Source organism: Pezoporus occidentalis, unplaced genomic scaffold, assembly GCF_034315485.1.
Source record: "Pezoporus occidentalis ecotype Australia unplaced genomic scaffold, CSIRO_AGI_Poc_V1 ctg8, whole genome shotgun sequence".
Lineage (NCBI taxonomy): Eukaryota > Metazoa > Chordata > Aves > Psittaciformes > Psittacidae > Pezoporus > Pezoporus occidentalis.
Genome location: NW_026916158.1, coordinates 3326744 through 3349752, shown reverse-complemented (window position 1 = coordinate 3349752; position 23009 = coordinate 3326744). Strand labels below are relative to the sequence as shown.

Below are 23009 nucleotides of genomic sequence, written 5' to 3'. Positions count from 1 at the left end.
GTGTCGTGGTTTAAACCCAGTCAGGCAACTCGTTCACTCACTTCCCCCCGCTTCTTGCCCTCCCCCTACTCTCAGAGGGACGGAGAAGAGAGTCAAAAAGAATATAACTCCCACAGGTTGAGATAAGAACAGTTTAGTAACTAAGGTATAACACAAATCACTACTGATACCTCCAGTGATAATAATGATAAAGGAAATAACAAGGGAAGAGAATACATCACCTCACCACCAACCAACCGATAACTCACCCCCCGCCCCCCCAGCCCGACCAAGCACCGACCCATACCTCCTCCAACCCCGCAGTCTCCCAGCCCTTCCGGCTCACTCCCAGTTACATCCTGGGCATGACGTGCTGTGGTATGGAATACCTCTTTGGTCAGTTTGGGTCAGGTGTCCTTTCTCTGCTTCCTCCCGGCTTTCCCTCCTCCCTAGCAGAGCATGAGGCTCACAAAGTCCTTGCCCAAACCAAAACATCATTGTTATCAGCTCTGTTCCCGAGCCGAAGTCAAAACACTGCACTGCACCAGCTACCAAGAAGGAGAAAAATGACTGCTACTGCTGAACCCAGGACAATTGGTCAGAGACCAGCACAGATTCCAAGAAGTGGGATGCCAAGTACTCTGAAATAATGAAGTTTAAATAGCATAGCTATGTACAGGAGACGCATGTCTAGCTGAGAACCTCTATAGGTAACATTATAGCTGTTAGTCATATGCTGTATGCTGTAACATGTTCCAAGCTTGCTGATCCATTACTACACCTGCAGTAACAAACTGCAAAGTGGAACAAGGGACTAAAGTTTATTATGCAGTACAAGTTTGTGAAAGTTGGACATAGTCTCAGCTTATGAGAGCACAAGGACAGGCCATTATTGGATAAAAAACAAAGGGCAGCATTGAGGATAGTTCTTAAGCAGTTATATGCCAAGTAGAACATCCTAAGGGATCCCTTAAAGATACCCCTTTGCCAAAATTCTTTTGGCAAAATTCAGTTTATTTTACTGACAAAATAGAGGATTACAAGTACAGGTATGTATAGTACACAGAGATTTGACTGTTACAGGATGGTTAGGGTAGGAAAGGACCTTAAGATTATCTCCCACTAGACCAGTTTGCTCAAGGCTCTGTCCAACCTGGCCTTGAACACTGCCAGGGATGGAGCACTTACCACTTCTTTTGGCAACCTGTTCCAGTGCCTCATCACCCTCACAGTAAAGAACTTCCTCCTTATATCCAATCTAAACTTCCCCTGTTTAAGTTTTAACCCATTACCCCTTGTCCTGTCACCGCAGCCCCTAATGAAGAGTCCCTCCCCAGCATCCTTCAGATACTGGAAGGCTGCTATGAGGTCTCCACACAGCCTTCTCTTCTGCAGGCTGAACAGCCCCAGCTTTTTCAGCCTGTCTTTATATGGGAGGCGCTCAAACCCCCTTATGACCCTCCTCTGGACTTGCTCCAACAGCTCCATGTCCTTCTTATGTTGGGGCCACCAGAACTGTACACAGAACTGCACACAGAACTGCAAGTAGGGTCTCACAAAGGCAAAGCAGAGGGGCAGGATAACCTCCTTCGACCTTTACTTTCTTTTACTGTATCCCTTCATGTAAATTTAGCAAATAACAGGTTTTTATGATCATCTGAAAGAAAAAATGTTATTAGAAGAAGAAACTTACCATAAATATGACGATGAGAATAAGACAAATCCCTACTATTATTAAGAAAGGGATTAAGTAGTACTCCAAAGGAAGACTGAACTCTGGGATTAACACAACATGGCCACTGTGGGGAGAAAAAGGTAACACTTTCTAAATAAGTTAGAATTTAATAATGAATTAAAGAATAAGTACAATGAAAAAAAAAAACAACCTACTGAAATAAAGCATTATCACTAGGCACACTAAAGGAATACCTACCTATGCACAACATAGAAAATTCAGCTGATAGCCACGTAATGTAAAGACAACAACAAATGAAAGTATAAAACAATGTTTCTTTGAACATTTTTGGGAGTCAAAACTACTTACTGACTTCAACCATAAATACATCTAAAGCAACCAGGAAAACAATCTCATAGCTGCTTTAATAGCAGAATGAGAGAAACATAACATAGAATCATAGAATACTTAAGGCTGGAAAGGATTTTAAGATCATCTAGTTCCAACCCCCCTGCCATGGGCAGGGACACCATACATTAAACATGACTATATAAACTCTGTCAAAACGTACTGTGAAATCACTCATATTTACTAAAGTTTTCTGGGTTATACGGAAGGTTTAGTTTCAAATCATGAAGCATAGTAAGGCGCACCCTCTGTCCTCTGAGGAGTCAGTAAAATACAGTACAGTAACCAAACATCTTCCTAGGCAACCTGATACGGATGCTGGCAACTGGATATCTGAATAGCAGTATGTACTGATACCTGAGGAAGTAAAATGCCATTATTATTCTGTTGGAACAGTCAGAAACACCTGAGAAAGTACAATGTATAAAAGTGTTACCAGTTCTATAACCACTACTCTTGTGGAACCACACTTTATTTATCAAGGCATCTACTTGAGAACAATGACACAATCTAGTTCAGATTTACTCAGTGAAAGGACAGGCAAACCTACAGAAGCAAGACTGTTAGACTAATGACAAAACACACCTCCTTTTCCATCCTATTCAAGATACGTTTTTCAACCATCTTGTTCTCGCAATGCTTTTCAAGTTTTAAACTTAAAAGCAGAACAGAAGCAGTGCAAACCTAATCATGCATGCTGTTAGAATCATCTTAAATGATTCCTGCAGATTTACCTAGAATAGGAAGTTATCTGTGATGCTCTAGAGCTATTAATAAAGGATGATTCCCTGCCCCCCATCAAAGACCAGCATCTGACTTCAATGAGAACTGAAACACATTGTAAAAATAATACACCCTTAGATCTGAAACAGACATACTCTCACGAGCATTTCTGTGATTCCTAGATCATTAGCTAAACTCATGCTTAATGCTATATGAAAATAGAGGAGCAGCATTTCCTAAATAGATGGTAACTTTCCTGCAGGAAATAAATTTACATTGATTTTTTAAATCTTTTCTGCCCATTGCTTTCAGGCACACAGTTTTACCTGGAATATCTATAGCCCCTGTCATCAAAGCATCCTATTTTAAACCCATAAATGTTAAAAAAGAGGCAATGACTTAATGCAAGGAATAACACAGCTGCATATGAGATAACTTACCCCTTTTCATAAGTAAATTCTTCTTTAAGAGAATTAGCTGACGTCTCACCAATAAAGACAGAAGGAATGTCAATCTTCTTTAAAACCTCAACTGTATTTAAAAAAGGTAGGAAAAAAACTTATTATGCAGACACTATGGGCATTCTTAAGACATAAGACTTTTTAATATTATGAGACTATTACAACATAAAGACATTTTAACATAATGACATATAGACTGATATAAGTATCTTCACATCACTTAAGAATTGACAGTATTTTTCTGACAAAATATCTTGGTATTTTATTGCAGGTACAGAAATCAAAGTTCTTAGTGGAACATTTAAAGAGAAATACAGCCAAAATATTTTTACAAAAGAAGAACCATCAGAGTAAGCTTAACCAGATCATCACTCTTATTCAGAGACTTCATCAGTCACGCATCTCCACTGATTTCCAAAATTTCTGGAAACTCAGGATTTTGTTATCTGTTACTGTAAATTTTAATTAATCTTTCTTCCCTTCTTTTCATCCTATTTATAAGGGAACATACTGGAAACAGCTTTGGATAGAAAAGATCAAAAAGAAGGAAAAACAGAATGAATAAATCCCAGATTTTTATTTCAGTCTCAAGACACTGAGTGCAACTTTCTCCTCCCCCTTCACTGCTTAATAGTGAAGGTAATAAGAAGCTCAAAAGATGCAGCACAAATGAAAAACACTGAAAGATAAATCCCATATTGTAGAAAACCTCCTCAGCTTCACTTTATATTGATTTGCACCTCTGACTTATGCTTGACATTTTAAGGGTCAAAGTATCTTGAGTTTAGTTAATAGCAAAGCATTCAGGTTGCCCAAAGCAAAAGCATATATGGCTTAGTGTCACCTCACACCACCCAAGTCTGCATTTGTTGTGAATGTGTTCTACATTTTGATTTCTCAGCGAAACCTGAAAATAACAGTCACATGGGTTGAGAATTCATCAAAACCACTTTCATGTAGCTTTCCGGGCTACCTAGCTGCCATTTAGTTTGCTGAAAGTTCACTTCCTAGTTTACTCAATGGTGTTTCCACTTGGAAGGACTTTTTTTTCTCATTTATGGTCTTGTTCCATATTGAGCATGCTCAAAAACTAAACAAAATAAAGAAATGCCACAATGAAAGTCATTACAGCACTACAGACAAAAGCCATACACCATAAAACAAAAGTTTTGACTAGATTATAAACTGTTCTAACACATTGACTCCATATAAGATTAAAATTGGAACAACTAGCATCATAATCAGAAAATGGTGAACTGGTCTCTAAAGAGTCTTTTCCAACTGAAAAACTGAAAATACGTAATATGCATCATATGAAATTAGAATCCCTTTGTCCAAGGGAACAGAAAATGTGCACAACAGTGCAAACACAAAACTACTGAACTACTATCAAATACTACAAAGCTGTATTTTAAAGTTATATTTCCTTCCAATACAGTAGCTTAATTTTATTATATTTCTACTTAAGACCATATCCACTATTTTCCATATCAGTTATACAGTCTATCCCAAACTTAACTATTTATCCCAGAACAGCTGAACTAAAATTTAAAGGAAAACCAAAAGAAACGCTCGGAGAACATACAAACTTAGTGCCACAAATAATACACAAGTAGATATATACTTTCTTATACAAGCATCTCCTATTTTAAAATATTAAAAGGAGGATTTCTGGTTGGGTGGATTTTTCCTGGGGTGTTTTTTGTTTGTTTTTTGGTTTTTTTTGGTGGTTGTCGTGGTTTAAACCCAGTCAGGCAACTCGTTCACTCACTCCCCTCCTTCTTTCCCTCCCCCTACTCCTGGAGGGACGGAGAGGAGAATCGAAAAGAATGCAACTCCCACAGGTTGAGATAAGAACAGTTTAGTAACTAAGGTATAACACAAATCACTACTGCTACCACCAATAATAATAATGATAAAGGAAATAACAAGGGAAGAGAATACATCACCTCACCACCAGCCAACCGATAACTTGCCCCCCCCAGCATGACCAAGCTCTGACCAATACCTCCTCCAACCCTGCAGTGCACCAGCCCTTCCAGCTAACTCCCAGTTACATCCTGGGCATGACGTGCTGTGGTATGGAATACTTCTTTGGTCAGTTTGGGTCAGGTGTCCTGTCTCTGCTTCCTCCTGGCTTCCCCTCCTCCCTGGCAGAGCATGAACCTCACAAAGTCCTTGGCCAAACCAAAATATCATTGTTATCAGCTCTGTTCCCGAGCTGAAAGTCAAAACACTGCACTGCACCAGCTACCAAGGAGGAGAAAAATGACTGCTACTGCTGAACCCAGGACAGTGGTGTTTGTGGTTTTGTTGTTGTTTTTTTTTTGTTGCGTTGTTTGTTGGGGTGGTTTGGGAAGGTTCATTTGTAGTCTGTTTTGGGTTTTTTGGTTGTTCGTTTTCGGGGGGGGGGGGGGGTTTGTTGTTGTTGTTTTTTGGTGTTGTTTTTTTTTTTTAGTGTGAGTTCATCATAATGCTTTATACTGATTTTAATACTGTACACTAGTGGGTGAAATGATTTTCAAACAGGAGAGAAGAAGTGATACCTGTACTTACTGTCGTTGGATCCCATGCTTATGAGGTCATCAGAATCAACATTGTGAACTATAGCTGCCTTGTATCCAGCTTTCTGTGCATTTAAAACCTGTAAGCCACACAAAGTACATATTACAAAAAGCACTGCTTCAAAACACAGCAACCTGTCTGTCCTCTCTAAGAAAAGGTACACTTTCAACAAGTTACAAATACTAGCACGTTGCAAGATAAAAATGTTATTTTATATTCCTGTAATCATACTACTTTTCCAGAAAAATAATTTAACATTGTCTGCAGACAGACATTTTTTACATATATTAAAAACAGAACTTAAAACTTTCTATGGATAGATAAAAATAATATTTAATCATAACTGAAAATAAAGGCACTAACTTTGGTAAACTAGAAATTACCATTTCATAGCTTAAGAAATCAGATGGGTAGTATCTTTTCTGTGCCTTTAGAAATGTGAAATAACTAATTTGACAGCCCAGGTATCAGAAGCTTTCTCATGGAAAAGTATAAAATTACAAATATGGATACAAAACTATAAAAGCATTGTGTACTGGCTACATTTATGATATATACTGGCTTTTTGTGAATATAGACAAAGCCTAAAGGCCATGTAAATGGCAGTTGCTGCAGTGACTATTACTAACATAAGCATAACCAAGTTACAACTATTCATCTTAGATACTGCTTTAATGCATCCACAGCAGCATTGAAACTCATAGCAAAATGCAAAAAGCACTAGAAAACCTTGAGAAAACATTAAGGTTTCATCCTGTATTCAACTCCTGTTTAAAACTACATTAATAAGCTTGGCAACAGCTGGGTAGACTTGCTCTGAACTAAGCTAGCATGGGGCACTGAGATACATGCATTTACTGAAGGACACTGTAATGCAAATATTTATGTAACAGGTAAACAAAGAATCATTAAGAACAACCGAACAGAAGATCACAGCTTTAAATGCCTTTGAAACTGGAAAACAGTTGCAGTATTTGGATATTATGGCACCAAATACCACCTCCTTACAAATATACACACAAATCTTGGTCCTACAAGAAGTCACCCCCACCTCTCTTCTACAGCAGACTATCATCACCAGATCTGGAAAACCAAGGGGAAACCTGGGTGTTCTTTTTCAAGACCTCTACCCTCAGGAGAGGGGAAAATACATGTGTATGTATACGCACACACACTCCCAATTTCTCAAGAGACAAACAATGAGGAACATGAGTTGTAAAGCTGGAAAGCTTCCACTGATTATACTGAAAAAAAAAGAGGTTCTCTAGGTGAAGTATGATATATGAAGCCTTCTTGCCTGCTGCACAATAGCAAAAACAGGCAAAAAAAAAAAAAAAAACACCCAAAAAAAGGCGTAAGAATTTTAAATGAAACAGTCAAGAGCAAGACAAAAAAAGGATTAAAAACTTTGAATATCTATATATCTGCACCGGTGACACAGAATGGCAGTAATGGAGTCATCATGGACAACTTACAAGTCACCAAGCATTGAAACTGAAGAAACTCAAAAGTTTGAGTGTTCTGAGCTTTAAAGATCCCTGGTTATCAGAGGTTCTTAATCTTCATAGCCACATAAATGTGCTATGGTAATTAGTGATAGTTTCTATGTAGCATTCATTTTCTTGTTTGCTTGGTTTATTTCTTTGACATCATGTCCCGAATAAGTATTTATTAACCGTCCATTATACAACGAAATATTATCCTTCAGGACAGATTGTAAATAATTTGTATTACTTAAGGAAGTGTTCCACTTCCCTGCACACTTCTGCTAGTTCCTTATAACACAGACCCTTTGCTTAATTACTGGATTATAAAATTAGGGCGTTTCTGTAAAATCACATATAAATGTGCTTTCGAGCTATCAGTGACACAGGGTTAGTCGAATAAAGGACAACAGTGACACAATCACAGCCAGGCACCTTTCACACAAGCTACCACAGGCTTAATCACCCCAACCAGCTGCAAAAAGCAGTAGCAACTGCCTGTTCAATCACATTGTGAAGCTCACCCTTGCCACTCAGGACCCGAAAGACAAGAGCATTAATTGTGCACCAAAAATGAAGCACTAACCCATTTTTCAGATACACCTAAGCAGGATGAAATACCTTCAGGAAGTGACTTCTTACTGCATAGTAACCTTTCACTATAAGTAAATTAGTCAACTCTTTACTCAACAGTTACATGAGTGCCAGCAATTCACATTCTCTCCCTCTATTCCTAACAGCTGTATTCCAAACAGCAAAACAGTATTGCTGGAAAATGCAGACACCTTGGGAGTCTGCAAGGGGAAACGGTTTTTGGCATAGTATATATTTTTACACAATAAAAATCAAGAAATAACGATGCACCTATATTTGTAGTTTTCGATGTCAAACAAAAGAAGAGACAGGGCTTTCTAATAAACATCCTGTCAGTCAAGTAGCTGACATGTAATATAACTCACATCTCTATGCACATACCACTTCATGGCAGAAACTTTAGGGCAAAATGCTGTACTATGCATAAAATTATGTAACGCAATGTTGCAATAGCATTAACAACACAAGAGTGAATTCACTTGCCAGTGAGTACATAGATACCCACGCCTGCCTTGGAACTTCTCATCCACCTTCCACCATACTCTTTGTTTAATGAAGTGTGGGAATCCTCTTTTCCATGGATACAACATGAAATACAAAACATAATAAAAAATTTCTACACACCAAGCTAGTGTGACTTAATCCTTGAGGGACTGACCACGGAAATCCCTCAACAGTAATGTACAAATCTTCCATTTTCTGCAACAAATGCTCATTAACAGTGTGTGGCAAATCAAGGTGTGTAAAATTAAAGTACAAGAATCTACATTTACTAAGTTGATAGCTATGCGGAAAAGCAATTCTGTATGTCTTCCCCCTGCTTGACTCTTGTCTGTAGCCTACCTTTCCAAAGCTTCTCTATCCCAGAATTCTGTAGCCAGCAAGAGAGATGTGATTTTTGTGGTTTAGCACCACAGTAAAAAATGCTGAAGGCTCAGTCACAGTGCTAGCTTCTTCAGCAAAACAAGTAATTTTCAGCGAGTATTCCTGATTAAAAGTCTGTTCCAGACTTCCAGAGGTCGAAAAATTCCAGAGACCCCTTCCAGAGGTCGAAAAATTCTGACCTCTTCCTTTAACCATGTCTTCAGCAGTAAAACTGCAAGGGGACTGGAACTGTATGATCTTTAAAGTCCCTAACAACCCTAGCCATTCTCTGATTCTACAAATCTAATACTGTTCCATCAATTTAGAAGCAGCAATCAGATAGGCAAGGAGGGTATGAAAATGACAATTAGTCATCTGCCCTTCCTTTTCTCACTAAACCATTTACACACAGTGACAGGATTCACAGTACAAAATATATGACATTTCCCAGTTTGATGTGAAGGTAGATTACGTGAGCAGTGGCATCTACAGTCTGGATAGAATTCACATGTTTAAACACCATACCACATAACTGACCATACCACATAGCAACAGACAGGGCTGGATCTCCTTTTAGTGCAAGGAAGTCAATGCAAATTAAAGAGCACTGCTTTCCTTAGGATATCCTCAGCTGCCCCTGTATGAGGGCCATTTTCAAGAAAACCATGTATTCTAGCCAAGCACAAATAATTCTGATTTTGTATTTAAAAAAGAAATTAACACAGAGAATACTCCAGCTGTAGGTCACAATTTTTATAAATACTTTGTAACATAACACCTACATGTTATAAACATTTAAAAACATTTCCATCCTGCCATTAGTGCCCATTTCTACTCAACGGTGCACTGTCTCCTCTCCCCATCAGCCAACTATGACACTACCATTGTTTACATGGTCTCAGTGTGTGCCAAAAGATGATGTGAGCCACAAGAAGCTCTGCTGTGATCCCCTGCAGCAAAGATTCTAACTGGCAAGAAAAGCTGATACTGCTACCGAATACTTTTTATTCTAAAACTGCAGCATCTGCCATCCTTATTTCCCAAGTAACCTGGCCTCCAAACAGGTAATCTTAAACTAAATCATGTTACAATACTGCTTTATATGCCTGTATACAAAATTTTCCCTTCGGTTCAAATCAGCATCTATCCTGATGCTACCTACAGGTATTTTTCTGAAACACCAGTAAATTCTTTAAGCCCCTGAAACAGAGAGGGGAAAAAATATTAAAAGAATCTTACCTTGATATCAAAGTTGCACTCAAGCCTTCGAATTAACACAATAAAAGCACTGGACGAATTGTCTCTCAGTGGAGGTGGGGCTATAGGCTCACATGCATTCTCTGGTTTTGAATTTATTAGAAATCCCTAGAAAACACGAACAGAAACAGGTGCTTCATTTCTCTTTGCCTTAACAAAGGAGTTGGCAGACAAGTTGGTCAATGAGAAAATGAACATGAGCCAGCTTCAGTGTGCACTCGCAGCCCAGAAAGCCAACCATATCCTGTGCTGCATTAAAAGGAGCGTGACCAGCAGGTCGAAGAAGGTGATCCTACCCTTCTACTCTGCTCTCATAAGACCTCACCTGGAGTATTGTGTGCAGTTCTGGTGTCCTCAACATAGAAAGGACATGGAACTGTTGGAACAAGTCCAAAGGAGGGCCGCAAGGATGATCAGGGGACTGGAGCACCTCCCGTATGAAGATATTGGGGAGGGACTATTCATTAGCAACTGTAGTGACAGGACAAGGGGTAACAGGTTAAAACTTAAACAGGGGAAGTTGAGATTGGATATAAGGAAGAAGTTCTTCCCTGTTAGGGTGGTGAGGCAATGGAACAGGTTGCCCAGGGGAGTTGTGAATGCTCCATCCCTGGCGGTGTTCAAGGCCAGGTTGAACAGAGCCTTGGGTGACATGGCTTAGTGTGAGGTGTCCCTGCCCACGGGAGGCAGGTTGAAACTAGATTATCTTAAGGTCCTTTCCAACCCTAACTATTCTATGATTCTAAGTACTTTTTCATACAACAGCTGAACAAATTCTTATTATCAATTCAGTCCTACATCATAGCAAGAGTTCTGGTACATTCCTATTTACTGTAATTCATCAGAATCTTCATGTCTATAAAGAATTAGACAGAAAATACAGTTTTCCCAGTTACATCATCTGAAGTTCATAACTCAGACTTTGCAGTATAATTCAGCAGATAAAGAGGACTGCCCCTCCCACATCAATATTGTGGAATTGTAACCTAAGACATATGGATACCAAACAAGAGAACTGAAGTATAACAGCCTGAGAAGCACTAACACCTATTTCATACTTGGCAATTAAAGGGGAAAATGGAAGAAGGTTATGTGTGTGAAATCAACACTGAACTAGCATACAGAATAGCTGTTTACTATTCTAAGCAAAGACTATAGGTCCTCAAATCTGATATAGTTGAAAGATCCACAGATGTAGGAAGTTTTGGAAATACCAGTCTTGAAGCAGTCTTTGGATTGTCTCTATGTGACTGAGTTAGTACTCCACCACTGAAAATGGTTTGAGTAGAAAATGTCCTAACCTCATGCTTTAACATTAACTGGAAAATATGCTCACCCAAATACTGAACACACTGGCACTAGTCTCTCTCCACAATGGCGTGACTTCAGGGTTGACTACTACTCTAAACTGTCTTCCCTACTACAATGCATGCTCTGTAAACACCGCTGATACGGAAGTTTCCTTTAAGCAAATGCCAAAAAGAGTGGCACGCACGCTTCACAAAACTATCCATTCTAGCTGTAAAGAAAGCAGACATTCCTTTTTCCTTTACTAGAATATGCTCTTTTCCTTGATCAAATCTCTAGATCACCTGAAAGGAGCAGCTTTATTAATTTCATTAATATTAGGTAATAATTACATTGTTGGTAATTAGATTTCCTTCTATCAATCTCTTCACAACAGATTTTGATTATCAAGATACAGAAAAATCCAGATTGTATACCTAGAGCAGGTTTTGCCTACCCTTCATTTGAAACACACCTCTACAGAAAATCTGCTCTGTGTCTGCAGTACAGTCCCAACATAACAGATGAGTTTGGAGGCTAATGCAATGGAGTAGCATTTGAAATAAGGATATCCCTGTAATATTCATACAGATTTAAACCGTTTTTAAAGCCAGAAGAGGTCACCATACAGACAAAGAGCAGTGAATTGCTAGAACATAAGAATACAAGTAATTTGTTTTATGTGAATAAAGATCATGAGAAGCTCCTGTGAGTTCAAGAAACTCCTACAGTTGACAGCTTGAAGCTGTTTCCACTGACAGATTTAGATATATAGAGAGGTCACCACCTGTGCAGAAATTATATCATTATATACAAACATAGCTATAAACTGATAGTTTAAATATATAAAATATATCTAATAGACAATTTATGTGTTTATAAACTGTCAGTTTAAATATACTTTTTATATATAATCTTACATTTTATCCATAAATATGTAGTATTCATAAAGTTTAACCTTCAACAGAAGAGCAATTTTGTTTTGGGAAATAGGATTTTGTAACGGTAATTTCCCTTTTAGCAGAGAAGCTGCACCCAGCAACCTGTTCTTTATCAAGTTTGTGGTGACAGGCACAACACTACACACCCTTTATTAAAAGCAAGATCCACTGAAGATTCTGCACTGATTTGCTGACACACAAATTTAGGTCCCTGAGGTTCCCCCACTTAGCGCAGCAAACCTTACTTATGTTATATAGTTTCACATAAAGCATTTACTCTTTTTAACTGGAGTGGTATGCCTGGAACCAACTGTATTCTGTGGAGAAGTTTTATACAAATCACACAGCATTACGTTGCAGTTCAAGAAATACATACATAGAAACTGAAGGCTAACTACAACTGGACTGGATTTTTCTTATTTTTTACAAAATAATTAAAATCCAAGGAAATAAGTTTTAGTATTGTATTAAAGACTAAGACTCATTATTAGTACTACAGAGATGACAACCTTCACCTTAGTTACAGCACAGATGTCTAACAGTTAAAAAGATTAGAATCAAAGCTCCTTGTATTTATTTTGGATGTTATTAAACTGGCTCACTACTTGGGCAAATTACTTAATTGCACTGTTTCTCATATAGTCAGTAAACAACTACACAGCTCTAACTTTTTCCCAAAACAAAACCAGTAGGCATGAAAATGGTGTCACCTTGAGGTTTCATTTCAGGCCTTTTCCACATCTGTTTTGCTTGAGCAGTAGATTAATCTGTTCTGTATTTCTTCCTCAGTGCTATTCATTTAACTTCTATCTTTTTTGGCTTACAGAAGAAATATTCAGCAGATACAGTTCAACAGACACAGTGGGGATTTTTTATTTTTTATTTTACCTTCAAGCCTTCTGCTGGCAGTCTGTAGCCAAATCTAGCAGGTAGGTCATCAAAGGTCTGGGTTCCATTTTCAAGATTATACTAAAATAAACAAATTTTAAAGAAAATTCAGGTTTGGAACAGGAGAGAAATAGATAACAGGTATAAACAGAAATAAAGAAAACCATGTTTTTGTTTTTTAGATTAAAGTATTTATCAGACATAGAACCTCTTGGGACCATGTCAATGAAATCACAAAATTGCTTCTTCCACTTGTCATGGCAATATCATTCTTTTCTTAACTAGTTGTCAATACAAGGAAGTAACAGATCTTCTGTTAAATTATCCATATGTTAAATTTTCTTTCTACTGTCTACAATTCAAATACCATCATACGTGCAGACTATAAAATACAAACAACCCAAAAAGCTCAAAAATCAAAACAGCTGAGGTTCTGGGGTGTGGGGTTTTTTTGGATTGTGGTGTTCTTGTTGGCTTGGGTATTATTTATTTTTTTTTCCTTTGAATTCGCTCACATACAGGGAAGAACAACGTCTAACAGGTGGTTTCTTGTAGGCAAAGAATAGCTTCCATACATTATCCTTTCTAAATTACCTGCTGTCTATTCAGGTTAGCAGCTGAAAACTATATGGTTTTGTCTTATATTAACGATGAACTCTCATTTCAAAACAGAGGAATACTACAAAGACCTTAGATCTGTGGAAACTTGGTTTCCCCTTTCTCTGTTCATCTTCTGTAGCTCTATGATATGACTAACCAATGCAGAATTCACACACAATTAAAAAAAATAAATAAATTATGTATGCTGTATTTTTTCATTAAAAGTGATAAAGTTAGTTTCTTGCAAAAGTTGTGAATTACATAATAACTGAGTTGAATGCACATCAGTTGGTTAAGTTTTATTACATAGCTTAGTGACTCAGAAATATTTGCCTATTCATTGTATTACACAGTTGTCATACAGAACAGTTAAGTAAGGATTGTGTTTCTTTCAGAGGGACAAGGCATTTCCTAAGAGCCAAGCTTAGACACAGAAACTCAAACTACAGTTCACAGAAAAACACTACCATGATTTATCTTAACTCTTTCAAAGGAGCAAAATTTCAAAGGAGCTGCCTTCCCACAGATTTTAATAAAATTGAGGGGGAAGAGACAGGAATGGAACTAAATCTGAAGGATGCATTTTTGTTCTGTTTAATCAACCTGCTCCATAAAACCTCTTCACCTTATCTCCCATCCTACCATCACATAGCACAGCACTGTGCGAGTAAAACCTGTCTTCCTCCATACTCACTATTCACTCATCTGCCTTCTTAAAACGTCCTTCCTGAGCTTGTGCTACTCTTGAATCACTTAGCAACCCCCAACTTAATCTGGGAGTCAGACACAACCCTGTTTATTTTTAGCCATTGTTTTAAAAATAAACAATAATGCTTCAATACATGTAACTACTTTATACAAACATAATCCTTCATTTGAGGCTGCAACTACCCAAGAACACTGAAGCATAATACACATAAATCAGTCAGAAAAGAATTTCTTTTGTTGGAGAACCCAAAATTTGAGTGGAATCTTACTCCACAGACAATCACTGAACCATGAAATCTCCCAAGATTATAAAATATTTGTAAGCCTTCAACTCCATGTGACACAGTGTGCAAACATTCTCTCTTCTGAGTATCTCATAAGCTTTCCACTGACTTTTTATAGCAAACTTTAAAGAAGTGCCTAGTTCATCTTTTCATTTCCTGCTGCAAAGATATTCTCAGAAATCCTTCAAAACCCTTTTTTAACCCTTCAATGGGTCTTCTACCCATCTTTCTGTTACAAGGTGCTATTTCTCAAAACGGGGCAGGGGGGATGAGGGGAGAGCCTTCTACTTGTTCCTTCAGTTGACAATAGCCAGCCCGCAGCATTGGGAACCTTCCTGTTGCAGGAGGGAGAGGGAATCAACAGCAGCACAAGCAAACAACACAATTCCGCTGTATCCCTGCCCATGGCAGGGGGGTTGGAACTAGATGATCTTATGGTCCTTTCCAACCCAAAGCACTCGATGATGCTATTCTCCCATGAGAATAGATCCATAACTTCCAAATACCCAGACACTTCATGAATAACACACTTCATGTTTAGATGGAATTATTTCAGAATACTGCACACAAGTTTAAATAAAAGAAATTAAGCTAAACTTTAAAAAATGCCCTTTTTTTATGTTGGTGGATTGTTTTGTTTTAAATACATTTTCTAAGGGAGGAAGTAGCAAGAATGAAAAAGAGGTTTCTTATGAAAAGAGGAATCACGTGCTTGGTTAGAGAGGAAAGGGGAGGAGAGAAATTCAGTTTTACAGTAGAAAGTAATTTTTAAAATTTCACAATAGAATGGTGATGTCAGTTCCACAACAAAGCAATTATCTATAAAGCACTGATCCTTAAAATTTGTATCTACAAAAAATAATAGACCACTAACATCCCAAAGATCCAAGTTGCATAATCCAGTACTCATCAACCCCACATTACCATGATATTTTAAGTACTTTTAACATTTAATTTCAAGGTTTTTTCATGCTGTTCTCTTAAATTAATGGATATTAACAACTCTCCTGGATAGTACTGTAAATAGCAGAGACTATGAAGACTGTAGTACTTACGTTTAATTATATATAAAATTGGTAATACACAGCCCTGCAACAACTTTTACCACTAACCCTATGTTCATTATATTCTTTATTAGCCTGATAATTTAAAATTCTACACATACCAACAAAATTATTCTTAATGAGAGCACATACTATCAGCTATTAAAAAAATATATATACATCTATCTAGGTGCAACACACACAAACACTTAACTGACAAGGCACACACATAAATTATACTACTCACAAAAGATTATATTACTTCATTTTATATCATTACCCTACAAAATGGTACTCATCATCAAAACTTAAATTGGTGTCTAAACCAATAATCATGACATTTTTTAACAGGATTATAACATGCTATAGGGTATCTGGTCAGATTTGAACTTTTAAAATGTCTAAGGGAATGAAGTACTCTGTCACGGTATCTGAGCACACATCATTTGTAAGCTCATTTGAAAATGCACTCTTTTTTTAATTGAACTAAAATGTCGAGGCAATTCCATTCTGAGCAACCTACTATAACATTTATTTTACTGATTCATTAATAGAATAGTTTAAAAGAAGATTCAGTTTTACAGAGATTTCTTATACTTACTGCTAAAATATCTGCCTCCACAGGTAAAAGATTCAGAAACGCGAATAACTGAACAGTCAGAATAGTGTATATCTGAGTGGCAGACAACATCAGCATTCCTATTGACAACAGCATATTTTATTTAGCACCTGCAACAAAAAAAACCAAACCAGAGTCAAGACATACAGCAAATATTTTCCCTCTGTGATTTTTACTAGGCTCTATTGGTCAGTTAAAATTTTCTAAAGTAGTATGCAAAACTTTGTTCTATGTTTACTTTTGATTACAAGTAATCTTCAATTTATTCAACTATTTTAGAGATAGAAACCCTCTTTGCTAAGAGCTTGTAACCTCCATGGGAATGCATGCATAAACCAAAAACTGTAATATTACCACTTCAAAGAGCTTTAGGAAACATGTATCAATGCAAACTATATACAGGAATGCACATTTATATGCTATTCATAATCTTGAGACACTGTTAATTTTTATCTTTCCTTCTTCTAGCATAAATCCAAATCAGCAAAATTTCATGTAGCTGGAATAGTTGTACTAAAAGCATTTATTTATTTCTAAATACACACTTGCAAAACCAGTGTGATACCAACAGGCAAGAAATACAAACTAGTTCTATGAAGTTCGGTGACATGCACAAATGTACATATGCGACTTACGGTCTGGACAGGAGATTTACTCTCCTGTGAACTATCTGCATTTTTAAGACCTTTAAAAAAAGGGTACAAGTACTCTGTAAAGTATGCTTGTATGCAAGCTCATGATATTAAATGGAGGTTAATTCTGCTTTGTTAATAAATTTTCATTAAGAACAGGAGCAAAGAGCAACAGCTTGTATCTGGAAATGGTTTTTGGTTTTTGACAGAAACTCTTCTTAAAAACTGATTTATCATTAACCAAGGAAAAAAAGTGTGTAGAGGGGTTAGAAGGAAGCAAACCAAACATTTCCATGTTTTTCCTTTGCCACACAAAGATTTTTTTTAATGATTAAAAAAAAATATACTAAGGGCCTGACTGCCTTCCTTGTATGAGCAATGAATGATACCTACTCCCTTAATGAAGCCACTAAGACCTTCATGTTTGCCTCAAAAACAAACAAAAAAAAAACAAAAAAAAACCAAAACCCAAAACCCCCAACAACCACCAGCAAAAACCCCCAAACAACCATGCCTGAAAACAAACATTTGAACGAACAGATTTTGTTCTGTAATCTCTCATTATCAAAAATTGGCCAATTTTGCAATCGTGTATCTTAAATCACAAAATTGGCCCATCAAATGCAACGTAAGTGTTAAAGATACAGCGCTTAGGTTTTGAACATTTCAATTATTTTCAGCAAAGACAAAAGCTAACACAACATATTAATCTACAGCTTAGAAACTCAGTATTCTTTGAAACAGGTTACAGATACTTTCCACTTGTCTCTCCAAAATAACTATTTTTCTGGCACCAAAGAGTCCCTAGTCTAGACAACAAACATGATTCAGGTTGAAATGTCATTTCCACGACTGACAAAGGCTGCTCCTTATGATCACAGAATTTACTATATGCCTGTGAAGGACAAACTTCCTCCACAATTATAGGACCCTCATATTTATGCTCTCACAACCCACAAAAATAAGAACAACATGGTACTCATCTGCAACATTTACTAAATATCACATTTAAGGTAGTAAGAAATGGTGTTTCTGCAAAGTTCTCATTTAAAATGCGGAATACCATTAAATGCCCATGAACGTTTAACCTCACGTGGGTCTATCAGCTGGTAATAGAAACAACAGGAAATACACATTCACATTAAGGTTAAGATTCTACTAGCTAAATCACAAAATCAAACATCCAAAAACTTGGGTTGGGCAAGGAAGAGGAAGAAATTTCAACTTTCTACATAACGACTGATGCCTTTTAGTGCATGCCACTCATGCACTGAATGAAGCAAGGTTCTGTAGTGGAAAAATATAAGAATATAATTTATTAAACTGTATAGCTATTTCTACACAAAAGGGCAAATGGATAAACTGAAGTTGTGCAACCAGCCATAAAAGTAGCACTTCCCAGTTTGAGTCCTTGGATTTCCACATAAACTGTACCTTTTAATACTTCCCCCATGATTTACAAGTTTCCTAATGTTTTTAAAGAGGGTTAAATTCCTGTTATATATACTTCCCGCAGCCTGCAGTAATGTGAGGGGCTGAGATTTAGGCTTAACTTGTGCTGTTGGGAAATGCAACCTGAACTGGAAAGACATGGAGCTGTGTAAGAATACTGGCCAGATGCCCATCTATCTTCTCCCCATCTCTCAGGCACTACGTGTTGAGGCTTCTGTCCCATATGATGTTGCCAAAAGACAGGATGGATTACTGCCATGTGTCTCTGCCCCTCCCCTAAAAGAATTAAACCAGTGTTTGTTTTCTGTACCTCTCTATTGACTCAGCCCTTTTACTTTCTTTTCCCCAGATGTCATATTCTATCAACTTCATTTTATTAAAACAGAACTCAGTATCAATGTACAATTTCAAAGTCCTATTACAACATGTTCTGAAACTCTAAGTCACAAAAATAGACTTAATCTATGAGCCTATATATAAGCATTGATAACACTGGAGATGTTTTCTGAATTTGCATTTTAAAAGAATGTGTTTTAGCTACATAATAACCTAGATCATTTAACAGCTGCACTTTCATCTACAGAACATGAGGGACAACAACTATGGCTCATTTCTGTGCGACATGCTCTTATCACCTGACCCTAGTATGCATGTTCAGTGGGACAGCTACAAGCACACAAGCTTAGAGAGGAAAGATTAAGTGGGAGTCTCCATTACGACCCACCTGGACAACAGGCAAGTCTGCTGGACAGGGTCTTAAAAAGAAGTGACAGAGAATGAGTTTATTCCAAGCACTACTACTCACCAAGTGAGGCAATACATTTTAGTGCTTAAAAAATACCTTTCTGTTTTTCTTTGAAGAAGACTGTTTTAACAACAAAAACTCTTTAGAACAAATTGTAACAGATAAGTACCCTAACACAGCCTCTAACTAACCTGGGATACAGTAAGATATGAGTGTGCAGCCTGATCACCCTTAATCCCCAGAAAACATCTGGCATCAGGAATATCCCCATGAGAACAATAGTAGTCACTGTTTATGAGAGCAGCCAGGAAGAACCTCCTCCTCAGCTCTCACTTCCAAACGCCTTTCACTGCAAAAACACAACCCACTGCCGAAGATCACGACCTCTGTTCTTCAATGACAAGTTACATATGACAATTTCTTTTTTGCACTGTTGCTACAGTCATAATCCAGTCTTAAGATAGACAATGATTAGCTGTCTACAGAGGAACTCCACATTCCTCTTTGGATTAGCTATAGCATGACCATGCACAGGCAATCTCTTAAGAAGACAGAGTACAAAATACCTTATGCCCCTTACAAAAACTCGCACTTAAATGTGATTGAGCTAAAAAAATCCAACATTCAAACCTCCAACATATTCAACAAAAAACATATGATCCAGTGCACTACCTACTTCAGAGTATGAAACAACAACTAAATGCTACCTTCAGCATGAAATCTAGCCACTTGCATTGCTGAATTTAGAAGAATTGCTTGGTCCACAAATGAACACCTAAGCCTCTGCAGCAATTCTTGTAATCTCGCAGTGAGGAATTACTTGAAATTACATAAAATTAAAATAGTGGTAACACAAAACAGCAGCAAATACATTGGATCCAATATTGCTATAATAGTTAAAAAAATACAAGTTTTAAAATTAGATGGTACACAATATCGCTATCAGAGCATCCAGATCTCCTCTAACTTCTTTTATTGGAGAAATTAAAAGTACTTCTAATTCAACTCTATTAGGTCATTCAAGTTGTTTGTATGATATGTTAAAAACCTCAAAATTGAGGCTTCTTATTTAAATGGTTCTATGGGGATTTGTTTTGACTGTAGATACTTCATAGTGAAAATTGTATCTTTGTTGACTTAACTGAGGAATCGCAGGCAAGACTGCTACGTTTTCTTTCAGGACTACTACATTTTCTTTCACAATCAAGAAGTACCTAAGAACTCCTGTCTTACTGTCGTATTCTTTATGGGGTTTCTAAGCAAAAAGCACTGTCCCATGATCAGAGGTCCTCAATATTAATTACAGCAAATAACAGTCAGTTAAATTTGATTCAAACTTACACTAACACAAAGATAATTAAAGTTCACCATTACTAACGGGAAGAAACAGCTGGTATTTCAAAAACAGTTCTCATGATTCTGACTTGGTCATTCAGACATGATACTTTGTGCAACTTTCAACTAGTTATAGGAACAGAAGCTACAGTCACAGGAACCTGTAATTAATTGTGACATTCATAAATTTTTATTTCTAAATTAAGATTTAACAGTTTCCCTTATCAGCCTGGCCTAAAAAAGAGGATGTCAGTGAAGCTGAAAGGATAAAGAACAAAAAAAATTCATAAAAAAACCACTTCTACCAGACAGAAGCAACAATACACTTGAAGCTATCACAGTATTTTAACCAAGACAGTAAATTCAGCACATACCTCACAAAACAGAGAAACATTAAAACAGTATTGAGCAAGTCAGAGAAACACCAGAACTAAAGCTGTCCTTGCTAATAACATGCATGCACAGTGCAGTCTTCTCTGTCAAAGTTACACACAGATTCTTCTGGGCCTAAGAACTATTGCCTCAAATACAAGTTTAAAAAAACAAAAACAAAAATCTTACAATTCCTGAAATTCCGTGGCTCATTTGTAGATAACATTCTTAATTGAGCAAGACAGCTTAGAGCACACAGAAATATAGTTTTATGTAATTAAAGACTATACAGTAAACCACACAAAAGAAGTTAAACTTGTCTCTGCATTAATCTTCAGCACTTTACATCTGATTTTCCAGTGTAAGTTCTCCTTAAGTAACTCCAGGTATTTTGAGAATCATTTTTCCTCCCACACTACATTCTTGAACTCACAAGCCTGAGGAGCTACACTGCTCCCTCACAGGACTGAACAGGATAACCAGGTTAGAACTGAGGAGAGGAGAACGTGGGGTGTGCTGTATTACAGCACACCTACAAGCAGCAAGGCAACCATGAAGTAAACACACTGACTTGGAATATACCAGACAAGGTATTGTCCATAAAGAAAAGGCAGCAGTAGTACTGTTGTTTGTACAAAAAAAATAACATGTTTCTGATGACACTTTCAAAGGAAGGGGACAGCAAAACCTCCCTTCTCACCAGAAGGATGGCTGGATAAGATCGACACAAGGACAACATATAACAGATATAGCTATCTGCTGTATTGGACACAAAGAATGTCTTGCCTACCTCTTAATTCATTAACGGTATTGTCTGCATTAATAATAGGGGCTGTGAAACATACAATGTTTTTAACACCAATGCACTGACTCCCAAACCAGAAAAAACAGCTTCAGTGGAAATCATTCTCCTGGATACAGTCCCTACATCCTGCCAAAAATACTAGTTTCATGCTTGCCAATGCAAACAAGCCTTAGGAGCACGTTTAAGACAGATGTCATAAATACATTACATGGCTTAGGACACAGATAAGAACCTCCAGAGCTTTTGGCAAATATCCACAAGCCAAGCTCCACAAAGTACATAGAAGCTTCTGAAAATCTGACGCTTATCTATCGGCTCAAAAAGTATTTCACAGCAGAAGACAACACAAAGCAACTCCTTACCTGAGTAGTTATGCTCATATTACAAGTCTCAAGAGAACAGCTCTTTTCCCTTCAATTAGTGAAAAAAACCTCGCATATCTGTACATTTCTACTTCAGCGCTTAAAAGGATTACAATGCTTACAACAATCCCAAAAATCACAGGACCACATAAAAACCTTGTCCTGACGCAAACTCAGTGACAACATTCTAAATCTCCATCAACAGAACTGAATATCCACCTATCCACAGAACTGAAAACTAACGCACACACGGCAAGCTCCATGTTCAGATCTGGTAAAATGCACAAGCTATTCCTCTCAACCAGTTTCCATCTTTCTACAGGCAACTGGGTTGTCAGCCAGCCAAGCTCCACGCTATTCATTCTCTTCCAAGCACAACCAGTCTCACAGCGTACAGCCAGCCCGAGGGGAACCACACACCGGGCGGGGCCGTAACATGTCAGAGCAAGACTTGAAGCTTAACCCAGTCTGGAGCAACGCTCGAAGAGCTTTTCAGCTCCTTCCTTCCCACCCTCCCGCGGACCTCCGCGCAGCCTGTGGTGAGGCCTTACGGGAAGGGGCAGCTAGGCTCACCGCAGCGGGGCCGGCCGTGGCTCCGCCAAAGCCGCACGGGCAGACGGCCCCGCCTCACTGCTCCAAGGGTGGAAGCAAATAAGCGCTGCGCAATGGCGTGACAGCGCAGGTAACTTCTTAACCGCCAAGAAGCCAGGACGCTCAGCAGCAAGGAAAGGTGCCGAGAGGCCCTCTCCACCGCGCCCCCGCCGTGGCGGCCCTCACCTGCGGGCCCGGCACAGGGCCCGGCGCGGGGAGCCGAGAGCCGCGCCTAGGCCGACTCCATGGCGCCCTCCGTCCGCTCCGCGGCCACAGCGGAAGTCCCGCCCACCGCCGAGCGGCAAGAGACGTTGGCCGGGGAACAGGCCATTGCT

At 38.1% G+C, this 23009-nt stretch overlaps 1 protein-coding gene across 1 annotated transcript in view; it reads right to left on the bottom strand.

The window, feature by feature from the left end:
- Positions 1–23009, bottom strand: part of RNF13 (ring finger protein 13) — a 38660-nt gene extending 15651 nt beyond the window's left edge. The window contains exons 1-7 of the mRNA XM_062603248.1: positions 22861–23009; positions 16363–16490; positions 13127–13207; positions 9993–10118; positions 5803–5890; positions 3226–3316; positions 1673–1778 (exon numbers count right to left, since the gene is read on the bottom strand). Of these exons, the coding sequence (XP_062459232.1) occupies positions 1673–1778; positions 3226–3316; positions 5803–5890; positions 9993–10118; positions 13127–13207; positions 16363–16476 (606 nt within the window). The 5' untranslated portion in view covers positions 16477–16490; positions 22861–23009. The remainder of the gene's footprint in view (positions 1–1672; positions 1779–3225; positions 3317–5802; positions 5891–9992; positions 10119–13126; positions 13208–16362; positions 16491–22860) is intronic.